General features: G+C 36.5%; 1 protein-coding gene and 1 long non-coding RNA gene across 8 annotated transcripts in view; one reads left to right on the top strand and one right to left on the bottom strand.

Moving 5' to 3' along the window:
• Positions 1-23,293, top strand: part of LOC120476872 (uncharacterized) — a 42,199-nt gene that overhangs the window by 9,784 nt on the left and 9,122 nt on the right. Inside the window, exons 2-3 of the long non-coding RNA XR_005622280.2 lie at positions 3,709-3,876; positions 10,047-10,248. This is a non-coding gene — a long non-coding RNA (uncharacterized LOC120476872). The remainder of the gene's footprint in view (positions 1-3,708; positions 3,877-10,046; positions 10,249-23,293) is intronic.
• abcc9 (ATP binding cassette subfamily C member 9) overlaps positions 1-23,293 on the bottom strand; it is a 34,727-nt gene that overhangs the window by 4,064 nt on the left and 7,370 nt on the right. For 3 of the 7 annotated variants that reach the window (XM_039668091.2, XM_039668093.2, XM_039668094.2), the window contains exons 9-37: positions 22,521-22,691; positions 21,189-21,344; positions 20,973-21,107; positions 20,725-20,887; positions 20,491-20,531; positions 20,264-20,406; positions 20,075-20,189; positions 18,133-18,234; positions 16,790-16,862; positions 15,723-15,828; positions 13,338-13,376; positions 12,496-12,597; positions 11,214-11,298; positions 10,968-11,048; positions 10,105-10,242; positions 9,805-9,930; positions 9,503-9,602; positions 9,144-9,424; positions 8,894-9,045; positions 8,722-8,791; positions 8,375-8,532; positions 7,864-7,956; positions 7,336-7,438; positions 6,674-6,775; positions 6,455-6,575; positions 5,074-5,204; positions 3,790-3,868; positions 2,294-2,402; positions 155-258 (exon numbers count right to left, since the gene is read on the bottom strand). In XM_039668091.2, coding sequence (XP_039524025.1) covers positions 155-258; positions 2,294-2,402; positions 3,790-3,868; positions 5,074-5,204; positions 6,455-6,575; positions 6,674-6,775; positions 7,336-7,438; positions 7,864-7,956; positions 8,375-8,532; positions 8,722-8,791; positions 8,894-9,045; positions 9,144-9,424; positions 9,503-9,602; positions 9,805-9,930; positions 10,105-10,242; positions 10,968-11,048; positions 11,214-11,298; positions 12,496-12,597; positions 13,338-13,376; positions 15,723-15,828; positions 16,790-16,862; positions 18,133-18,234; positions 20,075-20,189; positions 20,264-20,406; positions 20,491-20,531; positions 20,725-20,887; positions 20,973-21,107; positions 21,189-21,344; positions 22,521-22,691 — 3,379 coding nt within the window. Of the gene's footprint in view, positions 1-154; positions 259-2,293; positions 2,403-3,789; positions 3,869-5,073; positions 5,205-6,454; positions 6,576-6,673; positions 6,776-7,335; positions 7,439-7,863; positions 7,957-8,374; positions 8,533-8,721; positions 8,792-8,893; positions 9,046-9,143; positions 9,425-9,502; positions 9,603-9,804; positions 9,931-10,104; positions 10,243-10,967; positions 11,049-11,213; positions 11,299-12,495; positions 12,598-13,157; positions 13,194-13,337; positions 13,377-15,722; positions 15,829-16,789; positions 16,863-18,132; positions 18,235-20,074; positions 20,190-20,263; positions 20,407-20,490; positions 20,532-20,724; positions 20,888-20,972; positions 21,108-21,188; positions 21,345-22,520; positions 22,692-23,293 lie in introns of all 7 variants that reach the window. The other 4 variants (XM_039668087.2, XM_039668089.2, XM_039668095.2 and 1 more) reach the window with 2 other exon arrangements.

The raw sequence follows: 23,293 nt of genomic DNA, 5'->3' as shown, positions 1-23,293 counted from the left end.
ACTTTTCACTGAATAAAACTAAATGATAAGGTCAGAATACTCCAGCTTTTCAATTTAATGAATTTCCAGTCAGTGTCAAAATTACGAGGTGACTGACATTATGATGTCAGCCAATCCTGACAAGCATTGAACAGTTGGAAAGTTTCATTCTTACCTAATCCTCCTGGGAGTGCTTTCACCATGTTCTTTAACTGGGCGATTTCAAGCGCTTCCCAAAGCCTGTCATCAGTGCAAGTGCACTCGGGGTCAAGATTTAACCTAAAATGCACATATGCACACATTAGTTCACTCAAAATGAAAATTTTCATCATATATTCATCCTCAGCTGCGGCCTTCGCTATATGGTTCACCCATTTCACTAGAAAAGGCCCTGGAGCTCGCAATACTTGCGCTTGTTTTTCTGAATATCAGCATTTTTTGCAAATGTGACATAGATTTTTTTTCATTCCAATTCAAAAAACAATATTTTAAAAGGCTATTACGAGACTTATTGTACATTTTAGTCTGTTTTTCCTTTATTTTGCCAACCAACTGAAATAGTTCCAAATAGTAGAGCAATTGTGTGTCTCTGAGTATTAGTTTTAGTTTCTTTACTGAATGAACCCACGTTTTTGAATCGTTCTAATGAATGATGACTCACTCACTTCGGCTTTGTCCCTGAATGAATCAACCGTTTTGAACTAATCGTCTGACTGAATGATTCAATGACTAACTCGTTAAGATAACGGTTTGCCACCACCCACTGGTGGGTTTAGTATCATTTCGTTTTAGTTGTGGGACTGAGGGACGAAGATTGAATGTTGTTTTTGTTTGTACTATTGTTTGAAATATGAGATAACATTCGAGGGCTTGGAGCCAGAAGGGACGTGAGTGGCTTTTAACAAACTTTACAGGAGAAACGAAACAAAATTTTGACCATGCTTCAATCACCTGTATTACCTGTAACCTTAAACCACAAACATTGCAACCACAGGCATACTTACATGGATGAGTATTTAAGTAAAAAATGTATGGCATATTAACACAATGAATATGTTCTAAAACATAAAAAAAAAAAAAAAAAAAACCCCGAAAAGTCAAATATGTCAGATACGCCTTTTTGTTGCTTTATTCAATACAGTTTGATCTCAGATCAGTTTTTTTGACACCATTGGATAGAGCTCATCGATACCTTTATTTTGATATAAAGAACTCGTATTCGCCCAAAATGCCACTTAAATTTAAAACAGAGATAAGGTAATTGTAGTCGCATTGCACACAGTCGCAATTGCAATGGTTTAGTTGAACTAAATGCAGCATAGACTGAGCCCAAGTTTTGAACAGTAGTGTACATGAACATGAATGAAATTGGAGAGCTTTTTAGGCACTCAACAACCCAGTCACCATTCACTTTCATTGTATGGGAAAAAAAGCAGCTTGGACATTCTTCAAAATATCTCTTTCCTTGTTCCATGTAAGAAAGATGTGGGATTGGAGCATTATCAGGTTGACTAAAATGTGACAGAATACAACTATTTGGATGAACTATCTCTTAAATCAACAACAAACCCAGGGGACATTGTGTCAATGCTCCCAAATGACCATAAGAGGCAATGCTGATGAACCCCTGTTCACATCCGTTTTATCACACTGGGAAATGGCTTCCAACCACATTTTCTTCCTTTATGGACAGCCTGTGTTTTCCAAAATTAAAATAAAGAAAAGATTTGCTGTACCAATAACTCATACGTTCTGTCTCCTGGGCCCAATGATCCATTAGGCCCGCTTCATATAAACATTGTCATGACAACAGCTTGCCCAGAACCATTCCCAGATGACTTGTGATGGTGGTTCAGTTTTATTTTCTTTCTTATCCCATGGCGGCCTTTTTAAACAAACCCCATATGCTCACTGTCTTCAGAAACAAACATGACACTTAGTATCCGTGAGAAGTTCAAACAAGCTCGGAGCTGAGGACTCACTGGTTGACTCACCAGAGAAAGAAATACTTAACAGTGTTTGAAAAGAAACAAAATACTAAATGTATAGCTTATTCTGAAAAGAGCATAATTATGCAATGCCAATAAAGTGGAATGCCCCCTATGTCACATCCCTGTGTTTTGTAAATGATCTGTGTTTATACAGGACTTTTGATTAAAAATGTCAGGCAGGAAGTGAGTGTTTATTGTCCCTGGTCTTGTCTGTTTGGGTCAGTTTAGCCTCAGCGAGTGTGTGAGGTGCATGCGTTACGCAGATACAAATGTATCTGTGTGTCTGTTTGTATGTTTGACCGAGCATGTTTGCGTGTGTTTACCGGATGGAGCCGCTAAACAGCACTGGATCCTGTAGGATGATTGACATACGGGATCTCAGGGTTTGTAGCGGAAGCTTGCAGATGTCAATGCCATCAATAACAATCTTTCCTAAGGCAAAAAAAGGGGGAAAAAGATGATATACACAGTTTTGAATAAGCTTATTTATTAATTATAATTTTAGTTTAGGTTTTAGTAATTTTTGATACATACTTGTAAAACTATTTTTTAACTAACTTTCATTTATTTTTATTTTATTTTATATTGTTTTATTTTATTGCAGCCTTATTTTAATTAAAATAAATTATTTTTAATAGTTTTAGTTAACCATACCGGTTTATATTTTATATTTAGCTCATGAATTAAGATATAGTGAACATTTGTAAAATAAATTTGTTAAATATTTAAAATGAACTAAAAAATGGGGGTGAAAGTTGTTTAAAATTGTAAAAAGACATGGCGATCAGTTATAGCACATTAAACACTTAAATATCAATATTAAGTGTTAGTCTATCTATATTATGCTTTAACAACTTAGATATTTAACACATCTAGCTTTAAAAGATATAGCTATATTTAGCTTCTCACAAAATCTCAAACTAATCTCTAAATTTTTTTTCCTCTTTGCCTAATAAAGGATTGTTTTTTATTAGTTTTGAGGTGTTCGGTTTAGTTTACAGTAACTTGACTTTAATACAGAGTGGTCTGTGAATATCCGAAGACCAAACAAGCTATTAAGATTTTCATTTTAGCTTTATATGGACACAGTGAAGAGAGGGTCTGTGTTCATGTGCACGAAGCTAGAACTGTTTGATTTGGCTAAAGATTTATTTTGGAAGAATTAGAGAAATATAAAGTTAATGCTGCACACTGGATAACATGATAAAACTCTTGGAAAAAATAACTGTGACTTTTAAATCTTGTGTTTTTGTTTTACTTCACAATAAAAACAATACCCTAAAACTGATTCAATTAAAAATAATGTTTAAATTTTAATTTAATTTAAGTTTTAAGTCCTTTGTCATTTTTAATGTAGATATAAAAAACAATATTTTGCATTAAGAAATGCATCAGTGAACATTACATATATCATGCTATGTATATTTAGTACAAAGTATTTTTAAAACACATTCTGTTTCATATTTTACTAAAGCAATCAACCAGGTTAGAAAATATATATCTGTCAATAATGACCGTAAGACTCAACAGATCTCTATGGTTAATGTCTAAATATGACATCATGGCTGCTTGTCAAAGTGACAGTAACCATATGGTAACAGACCAAACAACACGGGCAAAGAAAGAAATGTTTCTGGGCTTAGCAGCTGAGGACATTAAAATAGCTTGATCATAAAAGTCGGCTTTTCTTTCATATTTTCCTAACTCCTTTGTTATTCTCTCTTTTATTCTCATTTAGTCTCCCCAGGGGCGAGCTTGACATACATCTGAGCGCTGTAATTCTCAGGGAACCATAATAGTGGATTAAATGGAGACTTACCTTCGAAAACATCCACCATGTTGAAGAAGGCCAGAGACAGCGAAGACTTTCCACTGCCCGTTCTACCACAGATGCCCACCTGTGACAGTAAGAACAACATGTGCGAGCTTTACACAGCTTGACATTTTCAGATTGCTTTTGTCTAAACACATTCAGGGTTGCTTCTCTTCTAAATTACACAAACTAGTGAGGACAATTTACAATTCCCAACTAGAAGCCATCTGTGCTGTCGTACTCGTATAATGTGAGCCAGGGCACCTCTAAAAAACAAGCTAATGAAGATAAAACCTGAGGAGGGAATTATTAAAGATTCTGAATTCTGATGAGCTGAAAGATTTTGCTGCACATGTATAGTCGTTATTCAGGCAGAAAATAACTGTGCTTTGACAGTGCAATGAGAAAATTAACGCCACTGTGACACAACCACAACTGAGTGGTACAGTATGTGCTACAGCAGGACGATCAGTATAAAGACCGCCGAATGCTCTTTGACAGCTTTGGAATAATTTGACTGTGACTTATTGGACCAATTAGCTTTTAGTTTTCATTTTAGTTTAAGATGTAGTCAGTTTGTTCTGTGCTTTTGTCTTTTATATTTATTAGTTTGGATATTTCTATTTAGCTTTAATTTATTCATTTTACGTTTTAGTAATTTTAGTAGTATTTTTTAATAGCTTTTTAATAGCTTTAGTTAACAATAACAACACTGAGTTATTGCTTGTTTCACCATCCTTGCCTATTGTTTAAAGATAAATGACAAGATTAATGAAAATGAAAGAAACAATAGAGTGCCGGAGTTATGACGTCACTTTGTAGGACAACTCGGAAGTTAGCGGCGCATGGGTTCCCTCGATCCAAAAGCTATGCATTTTTCCCACCCAGTGTTTAACAAAGAGTTGTGACCCTTACATGTTTTGTCCAAGTTAATCCAAAATTTATACATTTTGAAGCCTATATAAAGATTTTAAAAAACACAAGCAGACACAATAAAGTTTAAAAAAACACAAGCAGGTTATAACTGGTGTGTTTTATGTCATAGATCAAAACGTAAAAATATTTAGAGGCTTTGTTCACAGACCTTATTTCAGGCGATTTAGCAAAAACCCATTCAAAAAACCCATAGACTTTAGGGCGAGGGAACCGGTAGTGCTAAAATGCTAACTCACTTCTGCGTCCTGGCCTACAAAGTGACGTTGTAACTTCGGCACTCTATTGCACAAAGTAATAAGGGGGAGGTTTGGTGAAATCACTTTTTAGAGAGAGTTGTTGTAAGTTGGTGTGTACCTTCTGCCCAGGGTTGATATGGGCATTGACGTGTTTGAGGACTGGTTTTAACAAGCAGTCGTAACGCACACACAGATCGTGGATCTTTATTTCGCCATGTTGTGGCCAGTCTTCCGGTACCTGTGAGACATCTAAAATCACATAAAAACCAGAAGGAAAATGATTGTGAGGTGGTCAACAAATTAAAGTGAATGAAAGGATTGGATCTGGATTTAGGTTACCATTCCATATATTCAATATTGATGCCAGTATCCTCATGCTATAACCATTAGCATTAGAAGATCAAATATAGAAAAACTGACATATCTGACTGGTCATGTGATCTTGTCATGGTGGCCATCATAAAGGATCCCCCTTTATTGACCCCAACTAAAATTGCTTATCTGGGCCACCGAATGTGTCTGGAGGCTTCATGTTCAAAAGTACTGGGCTATTTATGTCTTTTGGAGTAAAATCTTTTTAAGTGAGAAAAATAAAACTTGTTTTTGGATAGAATTTGGTTTACAGAAAGGTTAGCCACAGAATGTTCTTTCCTGCCCAGTCGGTGGATTAAGCGCCGCCACACATGACTTTATCTGAGGAGAGTGAAAGTAGACATAACACTGATACAGCAATGGCAACAAAAACCCAGAACACTGCAAGCGAGCACTTTAACAAGCTGCAATTAACACAGCTATATATGGTGTCCAAATGTCAAAGTTTTGTCACGTGACGAGTCGACTACTGTCCAACTCAGTTTTCCATTCTGTCACTGACAAAGAGATGGAGAATGAGCTATTGTTTGCGGCTAACAGGGGCGCTAACAGACTATTGCTAAAACTCATTTTTCTCAGGTCTCCTGCTTCTCCTGCTAAACATAATGCTCTCAGTGGTTTGTGTCAGGTCGCTCTGTCCTAATGCACTAAAATGTGAGGGAATGCACATGTAGCAGCGATCTGGCTGCCAGGAAGCTGGAAATATGTGCTTTGATCCAGTAGGTCTTCATTTAGAGACTTTAATAAAACTCCCCAGATAGCAAACTGACAGTGAATCAACGTGGAAATAAACAACGTTGATCTGACATTGTTTTGCTCATCGAATTAACGTTAAACCAACGTCAGACGCGTCATTCTTTCAAAACTAACGGAAAATCAACTTGAAATCAACGCGTTGTTTCAACGTTATGAAAGCAAACCAATTTTCGATTTTCATTTAGCTTTGAAGAATGCCGCGTCTGACGTTGGTTCAACGTTAATTCGATGAGCAAAATCAACGTTGTTTCAATGTCATGAGCGACGTCGCTTCCACGTTGATTCAATGTCAGTTTGCTGTCTGGGTCTGGATTATCATAAAAGTATTTCTGGTTCAAAACTACTAAATGAGTCAGAAAATGATTAATTACCCATGGATCCCTCATAGTTCTCTGATTCTGTGCTCAGGAAGCTGTTGACCTTCTTTACTGCAGCCATCTGGACCTCCAGGTCTGCCAGATTCCTCACCACCCAGTTCAGGTAGTTTGTCACCTTAACAAAAAGCACGTTGAGGACATTAACTTGTTTTTTTATCACTGAGATAAACTTGATGACCACTGTTGCATGCTAGAAAAGCTGTGTAAACTCACAGTGAGGGCATAGGTTAGACCCAGTCCAACCAGACCAGATTGAGATGAGGTCCAGATAGCTGCCACTGCTGCAGTCAGGACAATCACAGCACCCAGATAATCCTGAGACGAAAATATAAATGGTATTATTTAGGTTTTTAAGATACCACAGACTTACTTGTTGACAGCAATATACTGTTAGGGCTGTCAAGCGATTTACATTTTTTTAATCTAATTAATTGGCACTTAATTCATCTAATTAATGGAAATTACCTCCAAAAGATAATTCAAAGTCTTTATTGTGTAAAATGAGAAAATCATCAAATAGACATTACAATTAGTAGCTTAAAAAAAACGAATAATGGGATCATATATTCATTCGAATTATCTCGCCAAAATGTAAAATAGTTACGAATTTTCTTGATATTGTTAATATATCACGTAAACACTGCTTAAAGTTTTTTCAAGATAATTAAAGTAGTCTTTTTGTGTTGTTGTTTTTGTGTTCCGTTTTGTAATTTCCTTTCAGTTGTCAATGTGATTTAATTAATATAATTAACATTAATAAATCATGGGGTTTTACTATGAACTTGCTACTTTTGACATTCCTTCATATCTTCATATCCACCACCTCTGAAGTCTAAAAACTCAAGGCGATCATCAGCATGTGGCACTTTACTTACAGTTCTGACCTCCAGCCACCGGTTGGCAGCAGAGAGAAATAGGTAGGCTGTGTTGTTAGTGTCAGTTAGCTCTAACATCCGCTGCTTGAAGCGAGCCTCATGCCTGGAAACAGAGACCTTTTACTATGTGAGTAAAAAACATTTAGTGCATGATAAAGAACCATGACCGAATATAGCTAAACAGCAACACAGCTGTGAAGGATGAGAGTGTTCAATTAATTCATGTAAACATTCTCTAGACTTAACATAGGAGATAAAAGCTTAATTTTAATGTTTCTTTTCGGATTACTTTAAGTCAAGGATGGTTGAATGTTCACCATTAGAAATGTTCTGGAGCCTCTGAGACTGCATCAATTCTGCACAGCTGATATTGTACAAAAATGGTTTTGTATCATAAAGCCTCATTTAATTGTCTCTCATATATATGCAACTGCTTAGTTCTGCATCCAGTCAGGAGAACAGAGAAAAAGAGGAAAATGTGGGTTATTCAAACAGTGTGTGCTTTCAGAAAAGTCTAGATTCACTGACCTGAATGCTCGGATGGTGGTGAGGCCTTCTGCAGTCTCAGAGAAATGACAGAGAAGAGGCAGTTGAGTGGAGTCATCGAGATCTTGCAGATCTCTGAAGGAGGAAAAGAAAAAAAAAACAAGAAATTACTTGACATGCAGTGTTCTCTTCATGCAGTGCAAAAATTTGGAGATTGTTGATTGGATTTTGAAATGTGGGAGTTGCACTCAAAAAATGAATATGAGCTTGCTGTCGATTGTAAGAAAATGGCAGGGTTTAAATTAACTAAAGGATTGGTCCATCATTCATCACCAGAGAGAAGTCTGTCATTTTTGCCAGACCAAGTTATGAAATTTTGATTAATGAACTTTATTCAATCAAGTTATTTTGACAAGTGTAAGTTGAGTTGGGTTTAGTCAATTCAAGTTTATTCGAGAGTAGAGATAACATGTTTCCAACCTTTGGAACCACTGTCCATGACTGAATCAAAAGTATTCTTTTGACTTAATTCATTGTTCAGTGAACTACTTACTTGGAAGCAACCCGAAAGTACTTCTGGATAAAGTAGAAGGCTACAGCGAGGGGCACCAATGCGATGAGGAAAGCAGGGGTGACGAAAGCAATGACCCCAATCGCAGAGAGACAGAGAAGAGTGGAGCGAGTGAGAGACTCTAGTGTCGGGGGAATGTGCTGTGGAGATAGAACGAAAAAGTCACACATTATCACATATTCGCCATATTCCTCATCTCATTAATACAATATTGTTGACTACAGTAGCACGGAGGTCACAAGTTTGTGTGGAAACCCAAGGCTCGTCCCAATAGGCTTGAAAATAAAGAGACGTACTTGACACTTCAAACAGATCAGTCTTTCTCTCACCTGATCGATGATGTTGGTGTCCGCTGAGAAACGGTTCAGGATTTGTCCAAGCGGGGTGACATCAAAGAATCTAACAATGGTGTAAAAGAATGTTATAATGACATTCCTGGTTGAGTCGATATCAGATATTGTGTTCCCCTCAAATTACAGTAGGGTTCATAATATTGAGTACCTGATGGGAGCATGAATGATCTTGTTGAGGAGGTCATGATGGAGGTTTGTAGCTGCAGCTACTCCAAGAAACTCTACAGTTAAGGAAGTGATAAGGCAGAGTGCTATCGCCGCCCCGCACAGGATAATAAACACTGGCACGTAGGAACGATGCTGCAAAAATGCAAAGAACTCCACTTTAGTATAACTACAAAGTAGTATATGATAATGAAAGACAACATTTCAAAGAGGAAACGGCAGTCGTGCGTCACCTCTGCGATCTGTGTGGCATCATAGTTCTTTGTGTAATTGGTTCCGTTGAGAAAAGAATCTGCAGGAATTTGGTTAAGCGGGTTTGAGGACGTCCAAGCTGCTAGCCAGTAGTCAATGGCCACCATAACTGAGTGCTTAGCCAACTTGGATGACACCATCAGGAAGACCATGAGGAAGCCACCTGAGGAAAGGTAACGGCAGCACAACTTCCATGGGATCTTAGAACGGCGGCTGGTGGTGGTGGACATGTTGTCGTCTTCATCCTCTTCCACCTCCTCCTCTATGGAATGGACAAAGAAGGTGTCCAAGACAGGTTTTTCCAAATGGAAAAAGGTTGTGCTGAAATGTAAACATTTACCTTCATCCTCATCGTCAATCTGGTTCTTGGCCTCTCTGGAATAGAACGCTCTCCTCAGGGTCTTCCTCTCCAGAGTTGTCTGACTCTCCAGTTCGGTGTCCTAAAACAATGCAACAGAAATGCAACTTTTTCAAAACTGGTGTCTGTTCAGTGTTCATTTTTTACTGAATCTTTTGCCCAGATGAATGGTAGTCAAAGGTGAAACTCTTTCCAAAGATTTTGGGATTTTGGGCTGCAGATTTAACCCAGCCTCTGTTGCTATTAAACACTGGTAGCAGAGCTGGGATTTAACAGTGAAGGACCTTTTCAAGCTCTTGGTCATGTCTGTTCATCAGGGTCTTCCAGTGCTCGTAGAGTTCCACATCATGAGTCTGGATATCTTTTAATGTCCCCTCTCTCAGCACTGAACCATCCTTCATGGCTATTATCTACCAAACAGAGAAAGTATAGAGTCTAAAGCCATTTGTTTTTGGTTATTGTCTTTACTCTAAAAGTAGGATGAAGTAATTCGTGTTTAATTCATTAAGACATTCCCCTTTTTCAGAGTATCGTGAAGAACCAGCCTGAAAATATTCAAGACCATCAATCAGCAAAGCAGTTACCCAGTCAGCATGGATGAGGTACTGCAGCTTATGAGTGACCAAGACCAATGTCCGTTTGTCGTCCTGAAGGAACTTGAGTATCCCCTCCTGCATCAGATGATCACTGAGGTGGATGTCCAGGGCAGAGAACGGGTCATCCTATAAGTAAGCAAACCCAAAACCCAGTTAACTCAAATTCAATTCAATATGAGTCTGCAGAAACAGATCTAGACATTTAGGAACCTATATTTAATATAAGTTTCAAGTTTCAACTTGAGACAACATTACACTACAAAAGGGAATATTCACAGCAATGCTATAGAAGACCTATTTTGAGTTCCCAAAAGAACGTAAATAGCTTAAAGAATCTTTCCGTGGTTTCAAGGATGTTAAAGGTTATTTATGGAACCAAAGAGGCTAATAAAGAACTTTTTTAAGAAGGTAAATACAACAGTACCATCTCTGAAAATGATCAGTTCAGAAAGCCGTTCAAAAGCAGAGAGCAACCATTTCAATAGTAATTAAATGCGCTTTATATTTGCTTAAATCACTTCCCGATTGACCCAAATTGACCCTAAATCAACCCTACTGACTTTTTAGGACGTGAGACATAACGTCATTCCAAGGAATGGTTATTGGAATTCATGATCCTGTCCAGAAGGGTGTGTACAGTAATCCAATAACAGCCCTTACACTTAACTGTGTTTTCTGCTATTGCTGCCACAACATACCCTTTGCTATCATGTGTCAATTAAGAAATCTCTTCTGGGAGTACCTCTGAAATTGAATTAAAAGCTGCGGTCATTCATAACATCTCGAACGTGTGGCAAATCACTTGTGGAGGGTGGAGGTAAGTTATCTGTATTGGAAAAGTTGGTTCCTACCAGGAAAACTATGTTGGTGTTCTGGTACAGAGCTCTGGCCACACAGATCCGTTGTCTCTGACCACCACTGAGATTAATACCCTGTAGGATTACAACACACAAACACAAATTAAACACTTTTGATTCTGATGACATAGTGTAACATCATGGTAGTCTCAATAACAAGTTTTTATTTGATTAGTATCACAGCAGCTGAGGTCAGAGAGCTGGTCTCAAGCCCAGACACAGTGAGCTGTCCTTTCTTACCCGTTCTCCGATTTCAGTCTGGTCTCCAAAAGGAAGGAGGTCGATATCTGGTTGAAGCGAGCAGGCATCAATCACCGCTTTGTATCTGTTCGAGAGATTTAGAGTTAAAACATATAAGAATGTTTCCTCAAAAACCAAAGGGTAGGAATCTTGAACATTAGATCCCGAGGGAGTGAAAATGAACAATGTCATGACCCGGAGTTTCCACAGAGAGTTTTATTATAGTTGAGGTCTAGCCCTGAAGGCTGTAAAAAGAAAAAAAAAAATCAACCCACTAAACTTGAAACCGTTAGTGTAAGTCCTGACTGATTTAAAATCAAAGTGCTGTTAAGGCTATAAGGCACAATGGCAAGTTCACAACATTTTTCCCGATCATTTTGACTTTGCGAGCTTTGGAGTACTAGGCTTCCCTTGCATGTTTCTGATTAAAAAGGTATATTTGATGAGAAAAATGAAAAATACGACTTGATTTGATCCATTGGAGGTTAATTGGATGGTGAAAAGGAGACATGCTGTATCAGAATGCTAAAACAGTTATGTAAGCAATAAGGTACGAGAGGCTGTGCTGTATTGTGAATTTCAGCACTTGACTCGAGTACCTTATTGCTTTTATAAAACGGTTACCACACAATAAAAATATTAAAGTAAAAAAATATGTATTAGTGCAACTTTCATGAAGTAAAATCACTAAAAGCCAACAAGAAATAGTCCCTGACCGTGACCAGCAACAATGTCCCAATGTGTAATATGCATGAAAGCTCAAGTGATCAATAGAACCGTTGGGGGAAGCAGTCATAGCCGTGTTTTATCATGAATAAAGCACAGCTATTGACCAATCAGAATCAAGTATTGGAACTAACCATTTTATAAGTGATATTAGAGTATGGTTGCAGAAGGGGTTGCATGGAACATAAGAGGAATGTTGCGTCGTGCACAACTTAAAACAAATGTTCTAGTGATTCAAAACAATGAAACTAATATCCCACATGGCCACATTGAAGTGATGTCATTTCAAGGGAAAAGCAAGATATTATTTTGTTTAAAGAATTTATGACAGTTTGGGGAGAGATTTTGAGCCAAAATATGCACCAATGAATCATTCACAATAAGACCATGCATTAAGGAAGTAAACAGTGTCAATTTTGATTTTATGCTGACTTTAATTAATTCTGATTAAATAGGGATTGCAGAAATTATTGTAACAAGTTAAATAGATAACAAAGAAGTTGTTCTAACATATTGGCATTTTCTACAGTGACATTTAGAGATCTTTTGAGCTCACCGCTGTTTATTGAAAGGACTTCCAAACGTGATGTTTTCCTCTACGGTGGCGTTCAGCAGCCATGACTTCTGCGTTGCGTAGGCCACGGAGTACCTGTTTTTACTGAGCCAAGACAGGTTGAGAAAGAGAGGAAGAAGGAAAGAATTGATAAGCTGGAAATGTGGAAAAACACCCATCACAGCAAACACTAATGTTTCTGCTATGAAATGAAGGAAGAACCTGGTTAATGATGAGATTAAAGCTTAAATGCAGGGAGACCTTCACTGTGAAAGCTGATGTGTGTTTTACAACATTTTCTCCTGTCCTTTCTTATTAAGAGACTGCCATCATAATCGCTACAAAACCAAAAAGTAAACACATTATCTCGAGCACAGCCTCTTGTTTGACAAATTCTTTCCATTTGTTCTTTCCATTGGAGGGCTTTAACTTATCCAAATATTGAATACAAAATCAATATAAGTACAAGAAACACCCAGTGTGTCCAAGAGAGGTGAAGACTCCCGGCATTTTTAAACATTTTGCACTGCACATCTCACAAAAACAAACAACACCACCCATTTTATCAAAGCCAGAGAAATGTAAAGGAAGGGATTTTTTTTTAAATGAATGCATGAGGGGGGGATGAGGGCACATCTGCTGAAAGAGTTCGCAAACGGGTGTACCTCCGATCTTCATGAGACAGCTCTGTATCGTTCCCGCTGCAAGTCGGCATTATAGAACATCAACACTGCTAGTTAGCAGTTGGCAAACAAAAATCTTTAGACTAGGCCATTTGAATTTGACTTTGGATTTTAGAGGTCACTGTGTGGCATGTAAGCATGTGAAGACCTCTGCTGAAATACCTTATGTTCTCATCGAAGAGTATCTCACAATCAGGCATCCTGATTTAGCGTGCCATTGGGGAAGAGGACACAGAGAAACAAACACACACACGTGATCAGATCTTTAACATGCCGTTCTGTAAGAACACTGACAGACTCTCCTCATGAGGTGGATAGAGTGATATTTACTGAACTATAACCGGTCTCCACAAACTTTTAGTTTTAGTAATATAAAATTATTATATTTTAAATGGAGAGCAATGTCATTGTCATTAGAGAACCTGAAACTGGAAAACTCATTGCACTGTTAGCAAAGACAGCAGTGCCTGACATATTGAGACTGAATTCACAACTTGTATCGAAACACAGTTGAATTCAATATGGCAAATTGTCTTAAAGTGCTCTTATTATACTTTTTCAGTTATTACCTTTTATGTAGTTTGCTATATAACTGTTTGTGAATGTAAAAGATCTGCAAAGTTAAAAGAAAGAACTGATTCTGAATTTCCTAAAACGAGTTGTCAGTAACCCGCACCTACGCAGGTTTGTAACAAATTTGGATAATGCTCGCAAATAGTATTCATTGGCTGCCCTCGAACAACGTCTACTTTGACCAAGAGTTTGTTTTGTGCTGTCGGCATGTCGAGAAAACGCTGTTTACTGCACTGCGAAATCAAAACTGCTTTCCATGCACTTCCAAATAAAGGGCTCGAATTGATATAGTAAAATCAACTCCATCATTACTGTTCGTATAACCGTGTATACAAATCTCTGGAAGCCTCAGAGCTGAAACTCAGATATGGTAATGGGCGTTCTATTTCTGACATGCATGCTAAGCGACAGACTGGTTAATCTGACCAATCACAGCAGAGTATCTCTCTGAAAGGAGTGGTTTAGGGAGACTGGATCCTTTGAAACATACGAAAAGAGGTGATACTGCAATGTAAATTATGAGAAAATCACAGAGTTTTTGTTTTTTTATTTGTAACCTTGGATACATATAAACCTATTGCAGAAGACCTCCAAAAACTAAATTAGGAACCTTTAGGGACACTTTAACAAATTAGTTTTCCTCCATATTAGTGTGAACTGAATTCAATATAAACTGTACAAGTGGCCCCGAAAAATAATTTTGTAGATGTCCAAACAATAAAAGTCACTGGGGTTCAAAACAACTCTGGACCCCATTAACTTTCATTGTACGGATATTTTTTTTAAATATCTTCTTTTATGTTCCGCAGAAGAAATTTAAAAATGTTTGGATTGGAATGACATGAGGGTGAGTAAATGCTGACCGAATTCTCATTATAGAATTGTCATAATTATTTTACTTTAAGCCACACTTCAAATGTAAAAGACAAGGACTACAAACTTAGGAATTTAAACAACTAAGATTTCCTCTGGTATTCCTGCTGTAATTATGACAACGCCTATTGTTTTCAAACGTTTTATTAACAGAAACCAATAGTGCTGATATATTAAATTAAATTAAATTAAATTTATTAACCACAATTCATATTGTAACTGCCAAGATTCGGATTCTGTATTTTCTTCAATAAAAACAATAGATCGACAGGGGGGAAAATAACCTGATTTCAGTGTGCATCCTGGTTTTTATCATTTAAATTAAGTTGAGAACCACTGCACTAGTACCAACTATTTTATCCACTAAAAATAATATTTGGACCAGCTGGTAAAAGTAATCGCAAAACAAAATGGCTCTGAAAACTTTAGTTAGTTATGAGAAACTGTATCTCACATGAGAACTCAGATGCAAAAGCATTTAGATCTAATGCAATTCACATTTTAAAATGTGACTTGCGTTAATAAAATTTCGGAGCCAGTGTAAATGTATAGAAATATTTAAAATGTGGATTTGCCTGGCTTTGCTAACAAATGCTAATCAGAGACCATCCCCAGCATGGAGATGATGGAGATATTCACAGAAAGAAAAGCATTTCCCTTGTGTGCTGATAACGCAGAGGACAGAATGACATGTGGGAGAAAAAGACAGAAGAAAGATAGAAAAAATACACAGAGCCAGTGTAATGAGTAAGACACACATACACTAACACACAAGAGTAAGACGGTCCTCACACACATCTGTGTATGTACACCATGGTACATACATCATAATGATAGCGGATGCGATTCACAGTGGGATATTTTTGTGCATGTGTGTTTGTATAGATGAAGACTTTGATTAGCATCTGATGAGTCTGGTATGCAGATGTCCTCCCCTGTTTTCTGCTACATAAACACACACTTTCAACTGCTTTAGGGGGTCACAACAGGCAGGAATTTGGCCCTGTGAGTTTTAATGCCCGTCCATGTTCATAAACACTTCTGCAAAATGATACATGATAGTGTTTTTAACAATAATTAAGCAAATATTTTAATTCTCACTTGCTCCAGAAGACTTTTCCACTGATCGTCTGCATCTCCCCCAGCATAGCCAATAGCAGGGAGGATTTCCCACAACCCACCTGGCCCACAATCATGGTCAGCTGACCTGAAGAGGGAAACGAGATGAAGGTTAATCACAATTTTATATGTATAATGTCAGTGCTCAGCTCAATATAACAAGGCTATCAAACCACTTTATGTAGCCAAGACATTATGTATTATTAATATTAATATTAATTATATATATATTATAACAATATTAATATATTCAAAATTTTGATTTATTTTTAGTTGGTGTAGGGCTACCATTTAAACAAAACCTGTATAATAATATACCAATAATAATGAGACATTTTGGATCATTTTGGCTTATATAACATTTCTATCACATTGTGATCTAGTTCCTGGTAGATAAATCAGCAAATTAATCAACTGTTAAACTTTAAGTGAGAAATAAATAAATAAGCATTTTGAAGCTTTTGATATCTACAGTATGTATTTATGACATTTATATATTATTTCTTAAATAAATAACACACCTTAGATATTCGAGAGTATTTGTTTAAATATTTATTATATTTACATGTTATTTATTTCTAAATAAATAAATGACAAGAACCGGATATCTAAGAGTATTTATTTATATATTTATTATATTTACAGGTTATTTATTATAAATAAATAAATGACAAGAACCGTATATCTAAGAGTATTTATTTATTTATTTATTTATGTATTTACTTATTATATTCACATATTATTTGTTATGAATACATAAATAAGCGCTCTTGATATCTATGATATTTATTTTTGACATTTATACATTATTTATTTAATAAATACATGCATAAATAAATGACAAGCTCTTTAGATATTTAAGATTATTTATTTATGTATTTATTATATGTACAGGTGATTTATTATAAATAAATAACAAGCTATAATTTTATAATTTATTTATTAATAATTTATTTATTATATTTTATATGATTCATTATAATAACATAACATAAAAGACAAAGCATTGTTTGCAAATTATTAGTAAATTAGTAGTAAACAGTGTGTACCTGTAGGGATTCGGATGTTGATATCCGACAACGTCGCCAAGTTGCTTCCCCATGTGAAGAAACCATCATTCACCTGAACGAGACATGTGACAATAACAAATATAAATAGAGGATATCATGATGCGAAAGAAACCAGCACAAAGCAGAACTCATGTGATATGATCTTTTCATCTCTGCGTGTACAAGCTGCTTCTGTCTGAAGACATTTACATCTTCTGGATGTTTTCTGAATTCTATTTTCCAAATGTTTATTTATAATAATGATAACACTCCCATCCATCAAAGCAGCACAGAAGACCAGAACAGCATACTGGGAAATGGGAGAACGCTGAACAATCAAAAACATCTGTGAGAACAAGAGAGCGAGAGAGAGAAGGGGTAAAATGGGAGTAATGGTTAGGAATGACTGAAGTGAAGGAGTGTAAATGTCAGAGTAGATTAGGCCATATTCCTAACAAAGTCAGTGGCTGTGACAGTAGGTCACTGTGGGAGAATTCATGAGGATATGTGTTTATGTGTGTTTACTAGATAAGAACCAGCGACATTAAAAAGAAAATACTGAACCAAGTAAGTCCATTACTTATTCATCCCCAAATCAGAACCGTTTAACACTTATATAAAAGCCCTTATCAATACCTCATAAATATATGCATCAGAACTACTTTAGAAGTCGTAATGGCATTCGCCGTCTGCCATGTATAAGAATCATGTTATTTTAATTTTAAGTGTTACTAAGTGGCTATAAGAACTATTTCCAGTTTACCAGTCATTGTCCATTAATTGTTCTTCAAAATGACAAAAAGAATCCTTAATGCAATTGTTAAGTAATCCGAATCATTAAATGCAATCAGATTTACAACCAGAATCATTACATTTACGATTCCCACCGCTAGTCCAGAGGGATAGTGAAGGAAGTGGACCCTCCGGGGACCGAGAGACAGAGGCGAAACCAAAAAAAATAAACACTTAAATTAATGTTCTTCTGATTTTTAGTCCTGGTTTTTCTTCTCGTGAGAATCCCAAACTGCACTCAGAGGGAAGCTGAACCCAAACCACCATGTCTGAGAAACTGTCGCAAACCCCATATGGGGGGTTTTAAACCAGCTGAGAAAGGAAAGAGAAAAACCCTGTGTGTGTGTGTATTAAAAAATGAGATTTGAACACTTCCTCTAGCAGAGTAGGAGTAAAACAACCTATTGGCCGTGACTTAAAGGTTACTGGCATCTGGATGAGAACATGCAGACCCTGAGCTCTCTTAATGAACTTTCGCACGTGCTCTACGAGCGAGAAGTGCCTGAGAATCAGTGCTGATGGGGTCTATGGCGAGGAGGGTGACATCTGACCTGTACAGCGACATCTTCGGTCTCCGTGGGCCGCAGCTGCCTGCGCATGGGCTGCTCGTAGTTATCCATGCGATAACGCCCCTTCCTGTTGATCGCCTTTGTCTATACCATGATAAAGAGAAAAAGAGAGATTAAGGGAAATCTTAAGGAAAAGATTCACATTTTTTTTTCATCTATAAGGGAGTTTGACAGCTCCTGGTCACTAGGAAGAGATTCTTCATTTGTGTGACGTGCATGCTGTATCATTTTGGATCAGAAAAAAAAACTATTTTATTATAAAATTCATAGAGTAAATGTCTTTTCAGAGCTCTTTAATGTGACACATCGCCAGAAATGTATAGTGCTATAATAAAACACATCACTAAAATTATAAATATAACAGTAAGTATATGCACTATATATAATGAATTATATAAATGATTAATAATTGGGTTTATATTGTCTTTTTTTGGTAATATTCAATATATTCTCAACCTATTATTTGTCTTAATTATTTATTTAAATAAATGTCCTAATTCTGTCAAAAAATCAATCTTTTCTATTTTTTCCAAAGATTTTATGACAGCCACGATTCAAATTATTATATCTTGAGAACGGTTTGGTATAGAAGCATACTAATTAAATAATTAGAAAGCATAAAACTCAAATGTATTTACTGGGTCAAAACGACCCATTTCTACTTCTGTGTTCCAGTGAAAAACTAACAGCACTCGGGTGGGTAAATAAAAACAGAATTGTCATTTTGGGTCAGCAAACATCATATGACTATCAAAAGCTGCTGTCATGACCTAAAACTATGACCATGAGTTCACGCTTGCATCTAGCCAAGTCATTTTCCCAGCTTAACACCATTTCCTCGCCTGGACCCCCTTCCTTCTTCTTCCTGTCACAGTATATATTTCCATCCATAGACTTAATCTCTCGTTCCCTCCCTTTCCTTCACCCCTTGCTCCAGCTCTTCTCCTCTCAGGGGACGGGTAGTTATAGTTCTGTCTTTTATTAGTCCTTCTCTCAGAGAACAGCTGAGGGCCACTGCACTGACTAAAAAGAGAAGCTTCTCTTCAACGCTTTTATGAGATCTTAGCCATGCTGGCTGAGGAATGACCAGCTCCCGTTTCAGCCCCCTAAACGTGGGAAGTTGTCTCTTGAGACATGGCCATGTGGAGTCTCATGTTTGATGTTACTGGAGGTCATAAAGAGTGTCATCCTCTCAGTATAAATCACTGTTTTTATCTATATTTTGCAGATACCAATACAAGAAAATATTTGATTCCACAGTTGCTCTATTTAGAAAACCATCCCTGGTTAGTGAGAATCTCAACTGTTGAAATTATGTAATGAAATATCAAAAATGGTGTTAAATTGTGTAGCTTGTTGAGGAGAATTATTTTTCTGAGCAATCAAATTGAGGATTTTCAGCTGGCAAAACGTGTAAAAAAAAAAATCCCCAACAGACTTAAACCATTATTCAACCACACAGAAATGTCCTGGCAACTGCATTTTCAAGTATTCTACATTAAATTACATTGTAACATAATTGTAATTATTTTATTTTATTTGACAAACCCAAATTGAGAACTTTGGCCACTTATCTTGTATGTTCTCAGTGTTTGGTGATAAAAAAATCCAGTGAGATTAGTTATAAACATTAATATTCATTTGTTTCTCTTGTTCAGTTACAGGGCAGGGAAAGTCCCCGTTAATCAACATACTGTATATATTTTCTCCTCTAAAACTGATCCAAGAACATTCTGTCCATTTTTAAAGTTGAGAAAAAGATATTCTGATGCCAAATATGTTCCAAAACGCAACTAAATATATTTAAAAAAATAGTTTCGGTGCTCTTTCTTCTTGAAATGACTGGATTTTGCCCATAAATGTTGCCAAACAATGGTAAATGTGACCACACTTTTAAGGTGCAAATCTGTGTGTGAACACTCACATCCCCTTGGTATTTGTATTTCTTTCCGACCTCAAGAGGCATGGACATATCTCCGTTTCTCCAGCTGTCATCTCCAATCTCGTCACTTTGCAGGAACTCGCTGAGCTTCTGTACACTGCAGATACAAATCAGATGATCATATCCTTACAGATAAGCCAAAATGAAGTAATGTTGGAGTTAGAAACATACCTAACAAGGGCCTTGACGGCAAACCTGACCACCGTGGACAACAGGAAGAGTGGCGTGACCAGAATGTGGAATAGAGCCAAAGAGGCAAACGCCTTAGCTGGACTGAGCCTGACCTCCTCAATATAGGCGTGTGTGACAAAGGTCTACAAAAACGAGATACAAGATAATATGGTCTACTTGTTGGATAAAATACAACGGATTGAAGCCTGAAATGATGAATATCTTACCGCCAAAACTGCAGCAATGGGGATGGCGGCATTCAAAAATACTGTGGAGATAAAGAGGGACAGAACTCTTTTTTTTAAGTCGCGAACAACAAACCAAAGAACCAAATTAGAACCAAGTAGCCCTGATTCAGAATCAGAAAGTTAAACAAATGAGAATATGGGTTGGGCTAATAACAAGGGGAGGGGTTTATGCATGTGGGCGGGGCATATGATGGAAGGAGGAGCTTGTCATACTGGACATTGATGTGTAAAGGGCGAAAGTCTTGAGACTGGTCAGCTCTTTTCCTCGGGTCTCTTCCACACGGTCACAGAAGATGTTCTCCCATGCGTAGAGCTTCAGGAGCTTTATTCCTTTCAAGATCTCCGTCGTCTTTTTAAGACGGTCTGTCGAGTAGTCCTGAGGAAATATTTAGAAGTCACAGACATGAGCTTGTTGGTGTGTTGACAACACGCACGTGCACAAAGGTGTAGGTGAAGCTCACCAGCGTGCTCTTCTGTGTGTCTGCCAACTTGGTAGCGATGAGGTACTGAACCGGGGCAAGCAGCAAAATGACACCGGCCCCTATCAACGCGCTGTCACCCAACAGGTAATATAGCAGGATCACTCCCATAATGATCTAAGAACAGAAATAAGATGTTTTTTTTCAACTGGGGACAGAGATGGTCTTGATTTATTTGCTTCAGAAGGGTTGAAATACCTGAACTGGCATGGCCCACAGGTTAGGGCATAAGAAGAGAAACCACATGAGCTGATTGGTTTCTATGGCAACAAGATTGTTGATCTGGCCGAGCGTCATCTCTCCCATGGACATGTTTGATGTAGAGAGACGCAGTATTTTATTGTAGATCATCGCCTAGAGGATGAGATCCATCACGTGAATCACAAAAAAAACTTTAATGTAATTTTTTTGTTATTTTATTTTTATGTAATCATTTTTGATAGCTTTTGGTTTTTAAAAATATTTCTATTTAGCTTATTTTTTATAGCTTTAGTTTATGTAATTTGAGTACAAATAGTTAATTTTTTTAATCATTTTTACCAATTTCAATTTATTTTATTTCAACTTCATTCCAATTAACAAAAACTTTTATTAGTTTTAGTTAACAATAACAACACTGCCAGTTAATAGAATAAAATAGAATAGGACAAAGTAGAATAGAATAGAATAGAATAGGACAATGCCTTATATAATAGAACAGAATAAAATAGTTTGAAATATATTTAAAATTAAAAACAGAATGATGTAGAATAGAATATAAAAACTGAATACAATTCAATAGAAGTGAGTAGAAAAAATAAAACAGATTTCATTTGACGTAGAGAGACGCAGTATTTTATTGTAGATCATCGCCTAGAGGATGAGATCCATCACGTGAATCACAAAAAAACTTTAATGTATTTTTTTATCTTTATGTGATCATTTTTGATAGCTTTTTAAAATATTAATATTTGCTTTTTTATTTTAGTTTAAGTAATTTCAGCACTTCAACTTCAAATAGTTAATTATTTTTATCAATTTCAGTTTATCATTATACCAATTTTTTAATTTATTTTATTTCAACTTCATTCCAATTAACAAAAACTTTTAGTAGTATCAGTTTTAGTTAACACTAACAACACTGCCAGTAATAGAATAAAATAGAATAGGACAAAGTAGAATAGAATAGAACAGAATAGAATAATTGGAAATATAATTGAAATGAACAGAATGATGTAGAATAGAATTGAATGAACTGAATAAAATTCAATAGAAGTGAGTAGAAAGAATAAAACAGACAAAATATTAGAATATTGAGTAGAAAAGAATAATGGGACAAAGTCGAGTAGAATAGATTTGACCAGGAAAATGCAAAATAAAATAGAATATAATTCACTTTCCTAGTAGGGTAATAATTTGTTTTATACAATATTTTTGTATTACACAGTACAAATTGACATGAGCAGTACAGGCTGATGAAAATTAAATAAATATAAATCTCTCTGACGAATCTCTCCATGTTTGACTTCCAGTAAACTCTACAAAACTTACAAGCAGTGCCCCGCGCAGGTTAATGCCGGTTTCTATTGTGACGTAGTAGGAGGCCTGCAGGAATGTTCTCTGCAGCACGAGTGCCAGGAACAGCAGAACAGCTAGAACTGACGTATTCTGCAGCAGCTCAGTGGAAGACATGAAGTAAACCCCGAAAGTCATGTTCCCTGTCTGACAGGACATAAACAGAATATGAACACAAACACACACACATAATATATAACAACACTTTGGCATGTCAGCCCTCATGATGTCATGCACAAGCACACACTAAAATAAAGAGAAGGAGTCACTTACAGTAAAAAGTGTTTCTGGCAGCAACATGTGTGTGAGACAGGGTGTGAAGTGAGTGGGGAATTTTCCATGTCACACAGATATGCACGTCTGTTTTGGCTTCATTTTGTCACTCACAAACATATACAGTGACTCCAAAAAGTATTTGGACACTTAAGACACACTGCATAAATGTCATTGCATTGAACAGAAAATTTCAAAGCATCAGCATTTTTTTTTCAAGAATGATTGGCACTTTTTTTTTTTCTTTTAGGGTTAGGGTTCAAATTATAAAGTATTTTAATTACAAATTATAATTATACATTACAAAATGACATACACGGCTGTTCAAAAGTTTGCGGCTAGTAAGATTATTAAATGTCTTTGAAGGAAATCTCTTATGCTTACCAAATCTGCATTTATTTGTGTACAGTAAAACAGCAATATTGTGAAATATAACAGTTTTCTGTATTAATATATTAAAAATGTTAAATATTCCA

Source organism: Pimephales promelas, chromosome 24, assembly GCF_988280905.1.
Source record: "Pimephales promelas chromosome 24, fPimPro1.hap1.1, whole genome shotgun sequence".
Taxonomy (NCBI): domain Eukaryota; kingdom Metazoa; phylum Chordata; class Actinopteri; order Cypriniformes; family Leuciscidae; genus Pimephales; species Pimephales promelas.
Note: the sequence above shows the minus strand (reverse complement) of the source record. Positions and strands in the feature narration are given on the sequence as shown.